General features: G+C 52.2%; 1 protein-coding gene across 8 annotated transcripts in view; it reads right to left on the reverse strand.

Moving 5' to 3' along the window:
• Arhgef7 (Rho guanine nucleotide exchange factor 7) overlaps positions 1 to 15,678 on the reverse strand; it is a 112,503-nt gene extending 96,825 nt beyond the window's left edge. For 3 of the 8 annotated variants that reach the window (XM_013115777.3, XM_013115776.3, XM_005073318.4), the window contains exon 1: positions 15,466 to 15,675. In XM_013115777.3, the coding sequence (XP_012971231.1) occupies positions 15,466 to 15,630 (165 nt within the window). In that variant the 5' untranslated portion in view covers positions 15,631 to 15,675. Of the gene's footprint in view, positions 1 to 15,465 lie in introns of all 8 variants that reach the window. The other 5 variants (XM_013115778.3, XM_013115782.3, XM_013115779.3 and 2 more) reach the window with 4 other exon arrangements.
• Positions 15,679 to 18,700: the final 3,022 nt, after the last annotated feature.

The raw sequence follows: 18,700 nt of genomic DNA on the forward strand, positions 1-18,700 counted from the left end.
AGCTATCTCCTTGGAAACACGGTCTTTGGGGCAAATGACACAGGGAATGAATCAACCCCTTGGTTTTGTTTAAGACCACAACCTCTTCCTGCTATGATAGGCTGCTGCCCTCAGGTTACCCAGCCCTCAGACATGCTCTTGTGTAAGTTTCCTCTGAAATTGAAACTTCCCATCCTTTAGGGAAGCTCCTTAAGCAGGAAGGTACACAACTCACATAGCTTCAGGAAGTCCCTGAAACTGACCAGATTCAACAGGCCCCTCCCTGCCTGAATAAGGAATAATTGCTGACAGTCTCCCTCAGACTGTGGGGTCAAGCTGCAAAGAGGACCCTTGGAGAAGCCAAGCTGCAAAGGAAAGAAACTAATGCCTGGAAGAGGTTTAGACCAACTCAACTACCTGGAAAGGACACTCTCCAACCTCTTGAGCTGCCTGCTGGCTGGGCAGTGAGCTCCAGGTTCCGGCTTTTGTGATCTGTCTGTCACCCATGCTAGAGAGGGCTTTGGTGATGCAGCAGCTGTCTTTGAGTCATTTCTACTCCTATACGTAACCCCTCACCTACAGCCCTGTCAGTAACCACAATAAACTCACTGGTCTACCAAAAATTAGACTTTGGTAGTATCCATACTGTGATCTGTTGTGGGCTTCCTGTCTGTGGGGTGTAGACATGGGTGTTGTGTCTCCCCAGGAAAGGCTTTGTCACACAACACGTGTCCACACTGGGTCTGAGGCTCCGTTTCCTGCAGGTGCATCAAGGCATCGGTGCAGCCTGTGCTGCCAAGGGAGCTTTGGTTTCAGTGATCATCTCTATCACTTAGGAAAATCGCTGGCTCCTCGCAGGGTCCCCTGCCAGCTGGCCTGCTCACCTGGCCTTGTCCAGCTCCTGTCACTGGCGGTTTATGCGGCCGATCCCCGAGATCTGCATATTTAATTGGGCTGTGTTTCAGGTGGGGGCTCCGTGTAGACCTTGACAACCCTGATATTTCAGAGATGAGAAGGGAGTGTGAGACAGAGGGAGAGAGATGAACACTTAGAGCAGCAGTGAGGCGCCACAGAGCCAGGCTGGACCAGAGGCAGACACAGTCAGAGAGGAAAGGGCCAGCCCTTGCTGACTTTGGCGCCTGCCCGAAAATGCTCGCACTCAGCTCATGGCAGCTCCAGGGGAGGACAGCAGTCTCCTCTCTCACTTTCCCTCAGGTTACTTGGGTCACATTCTCTGTCACGCTAAGCATGTCTGCAGACATGCCTTCAGCTTAGCAATTCTGCCTTCGGTCATCTCGGCTCAGCTTCTGAACCCACGTTGGGGCATTTGCTCTGGTGATTTCTTTCTTGGGATCTGTGATCTCCATTGGTTTCTCATTCTGCAGCCTGGTTTCTCTGCTGAGGTGTTCTTTCTCATCTGTTGTTTCTCAGAGCCAGCCTCCTCCTGATGGCCCTTTTGGAATTCCTCAGGCATGGCTGTAGAATCACCTCAATAGACAAAAGGTGACCACAGGATCTCCATGAGACCCTCTGTAAGAACGTCCACGCTGACCAGAGCTAAGGCTCAATGGTGCCTGATCTTCCTATGCACCATGGTGCTCTCCTGTGGTCTGATGGGACAAGTACCGCCAGGTGTCTCTGCTCGTGAAGTTTCAACAGAGACTGAACTGGAGCAGATGGGGTGACATCCAGAGAGTCTTAGGCTTGGTGGGAACCTCAAGTGCAGCTTGAGCCTGGCCCCACTAGGTGCCTGAGACCTGCAGAGACAGTCCAGAGGAAGGGCAACCAGCCTCACGATCCTAGAGGCTGCGTATGAATGCACGAAGTCTGGCCATGCAACACAAAGGGGAACTTGTCACCAGGAGCTTAGTCGACTGATACAGTGGGACAGACCACAGCTAGACCCTTTGCAGGGCTGCGACCTGTGCAAGCGTCCCCAAGGCACATCTAGTCCTGGCGCTGTGTGGTCTGTTCAGTAGCCCGGCCATGACTCTCAATGGGACCCCACAGAGCATCAGCTTTCTCTCTGGCCTTGCTAAGACACAGGTTCTCAGGCCTGGCCCATGCCTATGACACTCTGTAGATGAAGACCGAAGCTCTCAGATTTCAAGAGCCCGTCGGGTGACTTTCACCCACAAACTACCTGGACCAAAGGCACAGATAACAGAAGGCGCCACTGTGAGTCACACAGATTCAAACCCTGTGCCTTCCAAGTGATACTGGTGACAAGGTTAGCATTTTAACAAGCTATGCTGTCTCTGCCGAGAGGAGAGGGTGGGGTAACCAGCCCAGACATTTTCAGCCCAGAACTCAGTAACGAGACACCTCCTCCACACTCACTCCCCAAAACTCTCCTCAAGGCCTCTCAAGAGAAGGAGGCGAGGAGGTAAACTCAATGTGTTTGTTTCTCCTACCCATGAAGACAGGGCTGAATGGTGCTGAATCATGCTGGTTTTAATGCTTTCAGTCGGAAAAAATAAACCCTGAGAAAATTGCTTCCATTGATTGCACGGTATTCAGCGGTGCTGATTTGACAAACAACTCTCGGCTCATTTCCCTCCCCGTTTATCATATGTGACGTACCATGAGCCTTTACCATACCCATCAGTCATGGTATGTGACGTGCCATGAGCCTTTACTACATGGAAAGAGAGACAAAGCCTGACAGTCCGTAGGGAAAAGAAATGATAACAAATAACTTGGCAGAAACTCTACACGGGCATCCCTGAAATGCCTGACCTCTCCCCTATATCTAGACTCGGAAGCATCAGCTACAAGGCACACACTGCAGAGTCACAGCGTTCCCTTAAAAGCCATTACCTAACGAGCAAAGACCCAAAGCTTATGCATTTATGAGTTGACAGTGGCAATCTTGGAAGTTCTCAGGATGCAACTATTTACACTCAACACAGCATATACTGGGCTTAACCCAAGGACTCTTCCGCTGTGAGGAAAAGGGACAGACCTTATAGCGATACTCGATACTATATAGGGAAAACAATATATTTATTTACCAGAGAGAGAGAGAGTGTAGCACTGACCAGGAGTCAGAAGCGTGGCTGGCTTCCAGCAGAAAAAAGGGGACCCTCTTTTTCTTTCACTTCCTTTTATCTCTACCTTGACCCCGCCCTGTTGGGCGGGTAGCTTTGTGGCATTCACTCCTACAAGACCTTAAACGCCGAGAACTCAAAGAAACATGTCCTAGGTGAGTACGGTTTGCTAGAACTCTTACATGGAGAAAAACATACCTTAAGGACCACTCCTGCTAACAAATTCCCAATAGAGTACATAGTGACAAGACCTCCAGTTGGGCCCCCCAAAACGGCTACAAATTCCTGCACCCCACATTGTCTTTCCACAGACATCCAGTTCTATGAACTCTAGTTCAGTGAGGCCATCATACTCTGCACCTCCGCTTCCGTTCCTCAAGCCCAGGGGGCTCCTCTCTCCCCTTCAGCTAACCCTCAGCACAGGGCCTTGGCTAAGGTCACCAAGACAAGGGAGGCAACCATCAACCTAGGTGACCCTAGCCAGCCCTGCTGACATCGGGTAGCCGCGGTGGGGCACCCTTCCCTCATGGTGATGCAACCCCAACATCCCAGCAGTCCGGGGCTCTATCAACCTTCCTGTTATTATGTCTTCATGTAGGTGCCTTGGTTCTTTGGTCTCCTGGTCTCCCAGGCATTGTCTAGTTGTCATTCATCTCCACACTGTCATCCTGGTCCTAGAGCTTCCCACACCGACATTACAATACCCGGATGAAATCTTGTCTGCCTACAGCTGCAAGCCTTGTCTCTAAACTGCAGCTCCCCAATTTATAACTGGTCACTGTCCCCCAGACCTCCACAGCTCCACAGACACCTCTACACCATGCTCCACTATGCTCGTGATCTCCACAGACCAGCCAGGACTCACGTCCAGGCTTCCACAGAGACAACACCCTTCTCCTGCTGAACTTCCAGAGAGCAAGACTGCAAAGGTCTTTCCCAGGTGTCCTGCATCCAACCGCTGCCATCTGCCCTCGGCACGCTCTCCATCCCATCCCGCCCTCCTCTCTTTGGCAGCCCCCCACCCCAGCCCTAAGAGCTCTCCTGTGTTTTCCACCCTATTGATGGGGGAAGTCCTGTGTATACGTCAATAAAGCACTGTTGGCCAATAGGGAAGCAAGATAGGTGGGACTAGGGGGTCTAGGAGGATTCTGGGAAATGTAGTTAGCCAAGCCGTTGCCATGTGATCCCTGGGAAGAAGCTACACAAGTCTGTATTCTCGAAAAGATAAGTCCTTATAAAAATATATACTGGTGATTATGGGTCAATAATTAAGTCAGAGCTAGCCAATGAGAAACAATAACAAATGGCCAACAGCTTATAATTAATACAGTGTCCTGTGTGTTATTTGGGGGCTGAAACTGAAGCAGGGCCCAGCTGGTGAGGAAAACTACACGTTACACCCTCTAACTGAAGTAGTGTTTTCTAAAGTCTTAGCCAGTCATGGCCCCAAGCCTTTAGAACAACTGACCCACCAGGCCCTCTGCTGTCTTCCTCTCTAGCCCTCTGAGAACACTCTGCTTCCATGCACAAGTCCAGGGAACCAGTTCACTGCTGCCCCAGGCCAAGCAGAGCCTCTGTCTAGTGCATACACCCCCTCCTCCACACAGCTGCCATCTGCCAGAGCCCAACTCAAATATCACCGCGAGGCTATAGCCTTCCCTAAGACATCCTCGGTCCCATCTGCCAGGGGTCAGCCAGGTCCCCATGCTGCACGTATTTGGAAAGCTGTCTCCTGCTGGCAGAGCATGTAGCTCCTTCGAAGCACAGTCAACTCATCTCTTCAACATTATTCTCCTCCACAACTCTTGGCATAGTAAGCACTCAGACAAGTTTGGTGAGGGGAAAAAAAAACAAACAAATGGACAAGGACAAGGAGGTTCCCCGCAGTAGCCCCTCCTCCCCTAAGTGCAAGTACGCCAGTCATCCTCAGACTTTATAATTCTATACACGTCTTCCACATTCACAGCCAGTGGGATGAGTTAAAGTCCCCCACAGAAGCAGGTGACAGAGACTGTCCTGTGCCACTGCTGAGGCATCCATGGGCAGTGTCAGTGAGGACACAGGTCTTTCCTTTCTCAGATTTAGCAGTAAGGTTTGATCTTTTGTTTCCCTTTCTTTTCCCTTTTGCTATGGCAAGTGGGAGGGTTGGTTTTTTTGTTTGTTTTGGTTTTTTGGGTGGTTTGTTGTTGTTGTTTTGTCAGATTCAAGTCATCTTGCCGATGTGCAGGAATACAGGGTTCATACATAAATCTACCTGGGGTCACCTACCTGCTAGCTGGCTGTTGTGTGGTGCGCATTCAGTTCTCGGTTGTGGGCTGTGGTGTCTGTGTAGACAGGAAATCCCGCCTTCCTTTCCAGGAGGGTACTTCGGCTTTCCTTCTCAGACATCCGGGGCAAGGCTGAGCAGAGGTGGGGACAGTTGCATCCTGGTCTGGCTCCCGACCGTGGGGATGTTCCATCCCACTCCCGGGCACACCCATGGCTGTGAACTCCTCAGCAGCCACCTCAGCAGCCTGGACGACCTTCCTCCCTCGTCTGAGTTGGTGACAGGATGTCTCAGGAATGGATGCTACATGGTCTTGGATGCTTCTCTGCGTCTCCTGAGACAATCCTGTGGTTTTTCTTTTTTCTAGTTTGTTAACATAATTACATTGACTGGTTTCCAACTGAGAAACCAACATGATTCTTGAGAGTAGTCCCTCCTGGTAATGAATGGAACCATTTTCACATAATGCTGATAGACTACTTTTATTTTAATGCACATGGGTGTTTTGTCTGCATGCGTGTGTACTATACGCATACTGTGTCTGCAGAGGCTACAAGAGCACCAAATCCCCCGGGGACTTCAGTTACATCCAGTTAGGAGCTACTATGTAGATGCTGGCCTCAAACCTGGTTCCCTGGAAGAGTAGCCAGTGCTCTTAACCACTGAGCCATCTCTCCAGCTCCTGACACACTAATTTTGGAAGCTTTACCCCTAAGTTCGTGAAGGTCATGTGTGGATGTTGTCTTCTCTTACAATGTCGTTGTCAAGTTTGTCCCCGGGATAAGGTTGACCGCTTAGGATAAAGTGGGGGAATATTCTTTATTTCTAAGTTGTAGAAGACTACATGCAGAATTGGCATTACTACCCCCCCAACACTTGGTAAGTTCTCTTGGGAAATTATCTGACCTGGAGTTTTCTTTATTGGAGGTGTTTTCCCCTCCAAACCTAATTTCTACACTAGATAAAGGATTATTTAAACTATCTGCTTCCTCTAGAGTAAGCTGTGGAAGTTTGTGCTTTCCAGGGGACTTGTCCACTCCCTCTACGCTGTAGAGTTCACTGGCGAAGAAACGGTCGGTATCCACTGGGGACAGCTTCCCTCCGTCAGCTCACCCGACACGTCCCCACCTGTGGACTCGGCGGTGACTCCCGTGTTGGTGGCTGCATCTTCTCTCCCTTGCTCTCCTCAGTCTGGAAGAGGTCTCTCTCAGGCACAGCTCCTGGCTGTCCTGGTTTTCTGTGGGGCTTTATATTTCAGGGACTTCCGTTTGCTGCTCTTCACTCTCGCCCTTTCCGTTGGGGCGAGACAAGACTTATTCCAGTCTCTTCAAGCAGGAGCTCCATCACAGACATCTGGAGACCGTCCTGTGTGCTGGGCAGCTCTGTGCCATCCCAGGCATGGCCTCACAGTCCAGAGCCCATGGTGAAGCCCTGCTTGCCCCTTGGAGAGCTGACTCAGAGCTCTAACCCTTTCCCACTTGTCACCTGTTGATAGTGTCTCCGAAGACACGAATCCCATTCTCCTGTCCGTGAAAAACTTGGCCTCCGTGGCACGGTCTGGAAGTGCCCCTCTGACCACGTGCTATGGATGAAGCCTGTTTTCAAAAGGAAGCATGTTCTGTGCTGGGAAATCCTACGACCAGCACTGGTGTTCTTGAGATTAATTAGACTCCCGGATCTTAAGTAAAGCAAGCTCCTTCACTCCACAGGGAGATGGCTCAGAAGAAATCAGGGCAGCGGGAAAGAAGCCTGTCCCTCCTCCTGCGAGCCTGCGTGCAGGCAATAAAACCTGAAACACCCTACCATGCAGGCAATAAAACCTGAAACACCCTCCCCCAGCTCCTCCTTTGCTGTCACTCTGTCACAATTATGGTGACACTCTTACTCAAGGTGACCCACAAAGTCGCTCTGTTGTCGTGTTCAAAAGGCAATCAGCGTTTTCTGAACGTCTGTGCTCCTACCCAAAGGGTCTGTTGCTGCTACTGCCGCTATTGCCATCTTTTAAGGACAGGGCTCCGGGAGCTTGGGCTGGCAGGGCACTTGCTATGCAGCTGAGAATGACCCTGAGTTTCTGAGCCACACCCACTTTTTGTGGTGCTGAGGACAGACCCCAGGCATGCAGGAAAACACTCTACCAGCTGAGCCATGTCCCCAGCCCGGAGCTTACAGGTAGCCTGGACAACCTCGGTTGTCTGCTCTGGCTGAGTCTGGCATCTTGCTGGTCCAAGAGGGGTGTGCTCCAGTGCTGGCAGATGGGCGTGGGGTGGCCTCGGTGAGGACGGCTGAGTTCTTCTCCATGTGACACCCCAGTCCCCAGCCCCAAGCCTGTCTTCATGGTAGGTCAAAATCTACAGAGTGGATGAGCACAGACCTACCTACTGATGCCCAGGCTAGTGCCAGCACCAGATGTTACTGCCATCTTGCTGGCCGCACATCAAAACCAGGTTCAAAGGGTCTGAGTGTGGTTGCAGAGCGGGCTGGAGAATTGGGGTCGCTTCCTGAGTCAACCACACCCTTCCTACTTGTGTCCTGAGCAGCTGTCCCCCCTCTTCCAGGGGAGCTCCTCCCAGCACAGTCCTGTGGGCACCGTTTGCTCAGACTCCAGTGTGAGCAGTTCTCCTGAGACTGACGTTCACAATGTACCCAACCCTCTGTGATACCCTCGGGCAACCTGGCTGTGTAAGAAGGCATCTGGGCTGGATGACATCTGTGCCCTTCACACCGAGGCTCAGACACTCCACACCTAAGACCAGAGCAGGTCTACTATGATGTCCCTGAAGTGGTAGTCCAGAATGCACAAGGATGTGTGTGTGTGTGTGTGTGTGTGTGTGTGTGTGTGTGTAGGCCAGTCAGAGATCAACACTGGCTATCCTCCTCAATCGCTATTTTTTTAAAAAGAAACAATCTTATTTTACATACTAATCCCAGTTCCCTTTCCCTCCTGTCCTCCCATTATTCCCACTCTAATCCCCTTCCCCATCCGCTCTTCAGATAGGGTGAGATCTCCCATGGAGAATCAACAAAGTCTGTTGTATCACTTGAGGCAGGACTGAGGCCCTCCCCGCTACATCTAGGCTGAGCAAGGCATCCCTCCATAGGAAATGGGCTCCAAAAAGCCAGTTCATGCACTAGGGATAAATCCTGGTTCTACTGCCAGTGACCCCAGAAACTACCCAAGCCACCCAGCTGTCACTCACATTCGGAGGCCTAGTTTGGTCTTAAGCAGGTTCCCAGCTGTCACTCCCAAGTCAGTGAGCCCCACTTGCTCGGGTCAGCTGTTTCTGCGGATTTCCCCATCATGCTCTTTGCTCCTATTATTGCTCCTCCCTCTCTACGACTAGACTCCAGGAGCTGGGACCAGTGCTTAGCTATGATCGATCATCACTTTGTGTGTGTGTGTGACACAGTCACTCACTGACCTTGGAGCTCGCTGATTCAGCTAGGAACCCTCACAGACCCTCCTACCTCCATCCCCGACTCAGACCTGGGATTAGAGACAAGCACCACCATGCCCAGGGTTTACTGCAGAGCTGCAGATCCAAACTCGGGTCATCCTGTGTGCACAGCAACCACTGTGTGCCCACTGAGCCATCTCCCCAGCCCCCTGGATTAATTTAAACAAGTACATGTGGGAGGGGCTTTGTTCATGTTCTGTGTGAACATCCCACGCTCTGGCGGCAGGACCAAAGTGGGTGTGCAGCATCAGCCTGGCTGAGGATGCCACGGAACCTCGGGGCAAAGACTGGAGACAGCCTCCTAACCTGACCACAGTGAGCGGGGAGAGGATAATGCCCGGATGGGGGAGGTCAAGAGGCCTGGAGCCCCCTCTCTGTGGCATAGCCGGAGCTGCCTGTCTCCCCTCCCATCTGTGACTTTTGGCCCGTAGCCTGCATGAAAGTGGACCAGCAGCAACGGCTCAGCCCTCACACAGCCTGCAGCTGTGCATCCAGCAGCTGCACAAGGCCTGGGAGCTGAGCCTTATGCTCTGCCCCGAGATGACAATAGTCTATCCAGGAAAGGGAGGGAGGCAACAGCCCCTCCAAGAAAAATAAATAAAAAGGTTGCTAGAGTCAATCCCACATGAGAATAAAACATTGTTTCTGGAATTGATACTTCTGTGGTCACACCCTAGCTTCTAGCTTCAGGGACAGAACAGTGGCTCCTCAGAGCCCAGCATGGCTTCTCACTAACCCTGGGGACACCCTGCTGCCCCATAAGGCCACTCCTGCCAGTGAGGGCTGCACAAACTGAGACTCAGGAAAGGTGAGCAGGTGACCCAAAGTCACCCAGCAAAGGACTGTGGCGTGAAGCCGCGTCTCCCCGGCCTTGGAAGACCTACAAGAACCACGTCTTATGGATCCCCAGGAAGTGACAAGAGATCTAGAGACCAGCAGCCTCTGGCTTTCATGTGTCAGAGTTGCAGACACAGAGGAACAGTGAGCCCTGACCTCCAGGTACAGTGACAGGCACGGGGCAATCCCCATTTTACATGCAATTCCACACTGTATTTCACGGGGACCAGCTGTGTTTGAGGAAATAAGATGCTCACTCTCACACTGCTCTCCCTTTCAGCCTGTTGCTCACCCCTGTGTGCATGCCACACATCTTGGTGCAGAAGCTCAGGAGACACCAACATGCATGTGTAGTGCTGTGTGTACCCCGAGTGTGCACGCGTGCGTATCATATGCATCTGAGAGTATACGTGCATGCTGTTGAGTGTGTATACACCTTTATGCATATAAGCATGTAATCTGTGCTTCTGTGTGTGCCTGTGTGTGAACATCTGAGGGTTCACATGCACACCAGCAAGTGCACACACACCTTTGTGCATTGCTTCACGTTCACCTGTAGGTGGGCGTGTCTGTGTACCTGCACAGTGCCAACATAAACACAAATGTGTTTTGAGTCTGGCCCTCAGGAAATCTCCTCGAAGTTCCTGAGTTAAACTGAACTTAAGTGTCTTTTGGTTTGGTTTGGTTTGGTTCTGCAATTGCTTTATTTTTGAACGAGCCAAAGGGGCAGGATCTAGTTCACTCTTCTTCAGGCAGGAAACCCAAAACCACCTGCTGCACTTGCTGGCCCCGGGATGAGGCAATGCCCTGAAGACCCACACCTCTAAAGGAAACAGAGCGAACTACTGCCAGGCTCAGCACTCAAGACTCTACTGAAGGCGTTACTTGTCTTTAAAGATGGTCTGGAGAACATCTGACCTTCACTACCAGTCGAGTGACACGCCTTCCTACACAACCCTCACTGAGGGACCATGTCATCAATGCTGTCACCACTTGGCATGTGCTGCCGGGTGCCCAGGGCCAGAGGAGGTGCCACTCCTTAACGGGCACTTCTATTTTTCTGCCCACAGGCCATGGAGACTCTTTTTCTGTTCCCACCCCAACACTGGCTAACCAACCTTAACCAAAAGTGAGTCCTGTGTCAAAGGAGAGAGCCGGCCTTTGGAAGGGGTCCCACGGCCGAGGCACATGAAGGTCAGTCCAGACGGCTCACCTCAAATGCTGGGCCTCCTCTCCATCTCACGAAAGATCTGCACGGTCTCTGCCGCACACCGTTCCGGCATTTAGTGCTGTTTCCGCGTGCTCTGGCTCCCTAAGGAGGACCTGCTATCTAACAAGTCAGGCTGGTGCCTACATAGTGCCTTCACCCCTGTGACCCGGTGTCTTTGACACAGGAAGGTGTTCAGCAAACCACCAAACAGAAATATAAACAAGCCAGCCCCAAACTCTTTTCCTCTGCAGTGGTGTACTGCCTACAAGACACGCGAGGGGATGGTGGTACAAGGTCCTGGGAGGAACCAGCCAGTACGTGATGTGACTTGAGGCCCGCCCCACAAGGTGGAACCCACACCCGACTCTGCTTGGGTGGCCAAGAACCTGGAGTAAAACCAAATAATACTGGCCTAAAAAAAAAAAAGAGGGGCAATGTAGTGATAAAATGACTCCTAATGACATTCTGCTATACCCATAGATCAGTGCCTTCCTGGTTCAGCCACCGTCAGGGGAGTTTCCTCCTGCAGCAGATGGGAACAAACGCAGAGACCCACAGCCAGACATGAGAGAGAGAGAGAGAGAGAGAGAGAGAGAGAGAGAGAGAGAGAGAGAGAGAGACAGAGAGACAGAGAGACAGAGAGAGACAGAGAGACAGAGAGAGAGAGAGAGAGAGACAGAGAGAGACCTTGTAGCACTCAACCCTAAATGGGATGTCTCCATCAAGCTCCTCCCCTGGGGCCAAGGGAACCCTGTTGAAGAAGGGGGGGGAAAGTGTAAGACCAGAGGCCAAGTCAACATAAGCCACACCCCGGAAGTCAACATGAGCCCCGCTAGTATGGACGAACAGACTGAAGCAGCCAGCGTGGTGCCTGCACCAGGCCCTCTGTGCATGCATTGCAGCTTCCAGTCTCTTTTTTAGGGGGCTCCTGAGTGCGTGGATGAGTGGGTCTCTGACAGTGCCTTCTCTTGGGCTCTTCTCCTTCTGTGGGTTTGTCTTGTGAAACTTTGATGAGATAGTTTTTAACTTGTTATATTTTATCTTGTGTGTGTTTTTTTTTTTAATGAGTGAAGACCTAGCCACTAGAGTAAAGGTTAATGACCAGCTGTCTCTTATCCCTGCTGGGGAGGGGAGATCAGTTCCCTCCAACAGAGTGACACGGGGCCTATCAACCACTCCAGGGCAGGCCGCGTGTTCAGGAGTAGTTGGCCAGCATACAATGGACTACCGTTTCATTGTGTGTGCTTCATTTGCTTACAGTTTGGTAGGGTTTTTTCCCCCTTTGGGGTTTTTTATTTTATTTTCTTGCTTTTGGGGGGGTGTTGTTGTATTAGATTTTTGGGTTTTTTTTAAGAAAGAACTTAAAGTTGGGTGCGAGGAAAGGATCTGGAAGGACTTGTTTTAAATAATAAAAAGTATAATTTTAAAAAGAAATGCCAGAAGTTAGCTCCCACAGTGTCAAGTAGGTATTAAATAATTATTAATAAGCTGAAATAGCTCAACTGCTATAGGCTGAACTGTGTTCCACAAAGTTCACACATGGGGGTCCCAGCGCCCCAGTTCCACAGAATGTGGCTTTACCCGGTGATGAGGTCACTTTGGATGTAACTAGGGTTGCGGTAGTGCTAGGTAGGGTGCTATAGTGGATCTGGACAGAATGGAGGCCATCGTAAGAATGTGATATAAGCTTTGTTTTCACAAACTTAGGGGTCTCTGGTCATGTGAGAAAGGTCTGGATAAGCACCCTAGCACATACCATGATTGTGAACTTCTGGCCTCCAGACCATGAGAAAAATTCGTATCCCAGGAGGGACCTCTGACTCAGTTACTCCCCCCCATCCCTGGCAGCCCCAGATCTCCCACAGAGAGTGCCATGTGAACTGCACACAGCTTCCCTGTCCCATTCTGGGACACACAGAGGGAACAAAGTTCCTGGAGGTTTTCGTTGTAATTAATAACTTTGTACCCTGCGTTCACAAGTAAAATCAAAGCAGCATTTTAACATAGGTTATTCTTGGCATTTCTCTATTCTCTAAAATTCCTGCATCTAGAGTGTGCCTCCTTTGAAAAACTAACCTGGAAAGGTCTGAAGGGAGAACTTGCCAGGGTGGTGCTACCAGGACTCAGGGACATGATGGTTTCCGAAGGTTTGGGATCAGAAGAGGGAGGGGACAGGATGGGGGCCCGGCTCAGGGCCTGGCTCTCCCCAGGATAATCAGAGGGCAAGACCTTCATACTGAGGGCAGGGAAAACTTGCAAACCTCGTCTCCCTTCGTCCCTGCAGCAGAAAGCCTGTGGCCAGCAGCAGAGTAGCACCTCTCATGACCAGTCCAGAGCCCCCTCTTCTCACCTCCAAGGAGCAAACACAGAGGCTCCAAGAGAGGGACCCCAACCCGCCATTTTCTTTGCCTGAGCCAGAGCCCAAGGAATGTCCCTTCCCCTCTAGCCAACCCCTTTCTGAAACAGAACAGGACGTGTTCTTAATAAAAGACACATGGGAAGCCTTCCCTCTGCGCTCTTTCCCAGGCCTGAGCTTCATTTTAACTTATGAACTTGCAGAAGGGAAGTCTCACGCTGCTCACAATTCACCAGAGTCAGCACGGCCACGTGGCAAAGGGTCCAGCTTAGAGCCGTTCCACGCCACACAAATGTCCAGCTCCATCCCCAAGCATTTCCTTTCTAAGGAGAAGCCGCCTCACTCCTGTATTCCTTCGTTTAAGCAAGAGTTTCCCCACACATGTGCTTCGAGACAAATGTGATTACATGCAGGCATCGCCGAGTGCCCATGACTTCACGGCAGAGGCAAGCTCATGGAACCCAGGGTTTCAGACGGTGGCTAATGGTCTACTCCCCACACCTACCTATGACCCAAAGGGCCGGGGACTATCTGTATGGTGTCATCAGTCAGTTTAAAACCAACCAGTCGGGGCTCAGAGAGGCCAAACAACATCAACCCAAGACATTTCCACTCGACTGTAGTTTCAGATTGTTTAGGGCCTATCTGGCTGCCAGAAGCTAAACATTTCACTCATTCCTCTCTTTGTTGCCTCAGAGATGAAAGGGCCGCTGCAGTTTCCTAAGAAAATCTTTCTCGAAGTTGAAACAGAATATGATTATTGAAGTTTGCCTATCCATATTAATGCAGCCAACGTGTCACATAACGTGTGTATGTGTGTGTGTGTGTGTGTGTGTGTGTGTGTGTGTGTGTGCTGATGGGGGTGTATCGCTGTTGTCACAGCGCAGGGATCTTTTTAAAGCTTACCCTCAGAAACGGGACAGGGTTTTCTTTAAGGCCTATTTTGGAAAACTTAGCATGTCTCATCCGGACATCTGTCTTTTATATTCAGCGGCACCAACATCCAGATGACAGACCCTGCTCTTAGTCCATCCCATCTTAAATCATAACTTTATCAATTTGCCTCATTTAGAAGCATCATTTCCACATCAGGGAGGCAGTTACGTGTTCTAAAATGCATGTTGTTTTTTTTATAAATAATGTTCAGAAAAATACATAAAAACCCATTTATGCCTGCAGAGTTCATGTTAAATGTTTTCCAATTAACACTGTAACATGAAAATTTACGAGCAAAATTAGAATGTTTGCTTTTTCAGATCACTCAATCAACATTTTGTTAGTAACAAATTGTCCTACCTGGGGTGTGTGTGTGTGTGTGTGTGTGTGTGTGTGTGTGTGTGTGTGTGTGTGTGTGTTTGTATACACTCCAATGAGTGCTACTCCTTCCTAATTACTGGGCAGTTTGATTTCTGTATTTAACACTTTTTAAGTAACTAAGGATCTCAATTTTTTTTTTTTTTTTGTCTAAAATGTGTTTTGGCCAAAATCTTGAACACAGACGTTAGTACTTTTTAACATATAAGAGTTGACTGTTCTTAGAAGGGAAGTCAACCCTGACACTGCTCTGTGAGCTTGGCATATGAAAACAAACTTTGGTCACCCCCAGCTACGGTCAAGGTTCACAGTGCTGCGCCGCCTCCGGGGAGCCACCAGCCAGCAGCAGCAGCAAGCAGACTGCTCCAAATCCAGCAAGCGGTGAAGATGGTAATTCGGAACCAGCCCCCAAAAGTCGGGGCTTCCACACCGTGTGTGCGCAGTTCTGCAGGCTTGGATGAGTAAGGAAAAGCAGTAAGTCATTTCACAGCTCAGCGCTCCCTCAGCTTTGATGGAAGCATCCTTTAAACATGCCCAGCCGCCGGTCCATTCAACACAAGGGTGAGACTGCATAGCCAGCGACGAAAACCGCTCAGACAAAGCCATCGCAGAAAGCTGCGCGGCGCAGAGACGAGGATTTCTGATCCGTCACGGTGAGGGCGAAGCTGACCTCCCAACTTCATGTTAGGGCGGAGCAGAACCCCACCGGCATCCGCACAGCCAACTCTCCTTCCCGTGACCCCGACCCCGCCCCGCGCGCCGATGCGGCCCCCTCTGCTGCCCCTGCCTTCAGGGCGGGTCCCCTTCCCGGCGCCCCGCACACAATGGCGCCCCGAACTCCCGCCGCCGGTCCCCGCGCCCGGCGCGCCGCCGGGTCCGCGCACAAAGGAGGGCGCGCGGGCCCCAAGCCGGCGCGCGCCAGGTGCTCCCGCGCGCCCCGCCGCCCGCTTCCTGCCCGGGCCAGGGACCCACCCGGAGACCGCGCCAGGGCCACTTACTTTCTCGATGGTCCCGGGCAGCAGACGCTCGAGCAGCCGACACAGGACCACCCCGTCCTTGAGCGACGCCTGCAAGAAAACCTCGGGGTCCGAAATGGTTTTCTTGGGCGACTCCAGCACGCCCAGGGTGATGAGCCACGTAACGGTCTGCTCGGCAGAATTCATCGCTGCGGCGGCTCGAGCTGCGCGCACGGAGGGGGCGCCGCGCGCGATCACCTCGGAGCGGCCCGGGCCGCGGCCACCCGCGCCCCCGCCGCCTCCGCGCCCATGGGCGGCCGCGCGCCGGCGATTGGCCCGGCCGGCCCAGCAGGTCCCGCTAGGCTCCGCGGGCTCGCGCGCGCCCTGGCCCGCTGTCAAGTGCCTTTTCATTAGCGGCGCAGGAACCTGCGGGCGCCCGGCACCGCCCCCGCCGCCGCCCCCCGGCCGCGGCCGCCGTCGCCCGATGACATCACCGGAGAAGAAAGACGCGGCGGCCGCCCGCGCGCGCCCCGCGCCAGCCCGGGCGCACGACAGCTGGCGCGCCCCCCGCTCACCTGCGCCGCCCGCGCGCCCCGGGGCTGCGCGCCTTTGTGGGGAGGGCGGCGCGCGATTAGTAAGCTCTTCCCAGAATGCTCTCTTGAGCCTGGCCGCCGCCTGCGGGGCGCGGGCGTCTCTCCGCCACCTCGCCAGCCGGCGGTGACGGCACGCACATGCTCGTTAAATCTGGGACCAGATGGGTCTCTCTCGGGCAGGAACGAGCCTCGGGGACGCGGGCGCGGTGCGGAGCGCGGGGGGGGGGGAGGGGGCGCGGGCGACCTCATCATCCAGAAACCTTGCGTGACTCCGCATGAGATTGAGGATGACGTGTCCAGCGGTCAAGAGCACAGCGCAGCCTCGGGTGGGTCTGCGCGGAGAAGGGGATTAGCGTCCGCTGGAGAGCGTGCTGGCCACGCTCAGGCCCGGACCTCTGCGTCCTCTTCCAGCGCGAAGGACATGACAGGAGACTTGGGGAGGGGGGTGTGCTCGCCCTCAACCGACTTGGATTTCCACTTACTCCAGCCCCCGGCCCTATACTTTCCCTGCCGGCTGGCACTCCGCGACAGTGACGGTTTAAAATAGAGCTTGCAATGTCCCTGGAGACCTTCCCCGGGGCCAGGCATGCACATTCATCCTCTAACTGCTCAAGGCTAGAAGCCTTTCGACGCTGTCAGAAACGGATTAGGGGTTCTACCCTCTCCCCTGCATTCTCCCAGGAGCTTCAATCACCACCATCGATTGCGTTTAATAGCATCTTCCGGCTAAGTGGTTACATTTCTGTTCCAGACACAAACAAAGCATTAGAATAGTGTGAAGTCTGTTGAGGGCGAGCTCCTCTGTGAGGGCTGCTGCAGCTTTTGAAGGAGCGCTAACCAACCAAGGCTGCAATTCCGGTAGACCCAAGCTCACTTTCTATTTTCCTGGTTACCCTGCCCGAGGAACAGTCCAACCAGTTTCCCATCCTGTGCCCCTGAGCCTGTCCAGAAAGGGGCAATGACCACCCACACATAAGAGTCCACCAACCATGCTGCTCCAGCCAGAAGTAATCGCTTAGTGCTGAACTTGAAAACGAACGGAGAACGCATTCGTTACGAATTTCAAACCCTGTTAGACTAGATCTAGACTTACCAGTCGTACAAAGGATAGTTACATAGATTGACTGTTGAGTGGCCCTAAGAAACCCAGGCCTAGGCAGACCTAGGAGATTGTAGAAGTTGGGAGTCAGTGGCCAAAATGGAGGCTCACAGGCCTTTGGCTACGCCCGTTCATTTTGGCAAAAGTCCCCAAAACACAAAATGCTCACCTCACAGACTGCATTCTTCCTAACCCTGGAAAGTGGCATTGCTCACAACCGAAAGTTTTCTGGTGCTTCAAGTCAGCACTTGGTCAAACTTCGGTGACATTTTTTTTTTTTTTTTGGTTTTTCAAGACAAGGTTTCTCTGTGGCTTTGGAGGCTGTCCTGGAACTCGCTCTGTAGACCAGGCTGGCCTCGAACGCACAGAGATCCGCCTGCCTCTGCCTCCCGAGTGCTGGGATTAAAGGCGTCCGCCACCAACGCCCGTCCGGTGACATTTTATTATAAGTCCCTGCTATAAGTCTGAGTAGAGCGATGCCCTGCTCAGTGTTGAGTGAAGAAACACCAGCTGCAATGTCAGCCCCTGCCCCTCCAGCCTGAGCCACCTGGAGGAGTGGACTAACCAGCCGTCCTACTCATCTGAGCCCTCTCACCTGCCTGCCTAAGTGACTGATTGATATAGATACATGATAGATGATTGACAGGCAGGTGGTAGGTACTGGATTGAGAGATGTTAGATAATACTTACAGACAGGGAGCATCCAGGACCCCGCCTCAGATACATCCCACTGGAGGACAGGACAGAGATTCCCACCCTCCCTCAGAAGGGTGTGGTGCCTGAGGCCTCCCTGGGATGTGTCTGGTTGTACAGGCTCTGGTGTGACCATTGGGCAGATAGATCTCTCAGGAACCCAGCCATCACCCTCTGTGATGTAGGGGCCACCAATCACCCTACTGGATTCTGGAATTCTCTGGAAGTGGCCAGTCCCCCTCTTGTCAGTTGAAATCCGGATCCTCTATGAGGACCTTGTGTTGTGGTTCCAACAGAGAAGGTGCGAATCCCCCTGCTCCTTCCCGTTGCCCCCAGCTTTGGAACCACGAGCAGCAGAGGAGCACTCTGGGTTTGTGGACCCTGAAAGGCGTGCCAATGTTCCTGCTGCTGCTCCCTCTTGCTTATGTATTTTCATACCTACCCCAGAGTGCTCACACTTATGGACATCTGGTCATTGACATCACAGCTTCTGTTCCTCACTCGCCTTCCAAAAGTATTCCATACCTGGGCATGAACCTGTAATCCTAATGCTTCGGAAGCAGAAGCAATAAGCTTGATAGTTCAAAGCAACCTGGCTACATAGCCAGACCCTTTCTCAAAAAAAAAAAATGTTAATAGTGATTGCCTAAGAAAATAGAAATCTTGTCTCCACTCCTGGGCAGAGGACAAATTTTCTGGCTGACCAGCAGATAAAAACCACATCTTCCTGTAAGACAAACTTTGAGCAGGTTTGTGTATCCTGTAAGGACTGTTTGCAGAGCTCAGGGACCCTCGTCTGGCACAAGCCCACCACGTGCAGCACTGACCTGCCTACTCCAGCTCTGAAGACTCAGGAGGGAGGAGCAAGATGCAAATTTGAAGCCCCCCCCCC

Source organism: Mesocricetus auratus, unplaced genomic scaffold (genome assembly GCF_017639785.1).
Source record: "Mesocricetus auratus isolate SY011 unplaced genomic scaffold, BCM_Maur_2.0 Super-Scaffold_100031, whole genome shotgun sequence".
NCBI classification, from domain to species: domain Eukaryota; kingdom Metazoa; phylum Chordata; class Mammalia; order Rodentia; family Cricetidae; genus Mesocricetus; species Mesocricetus auratus.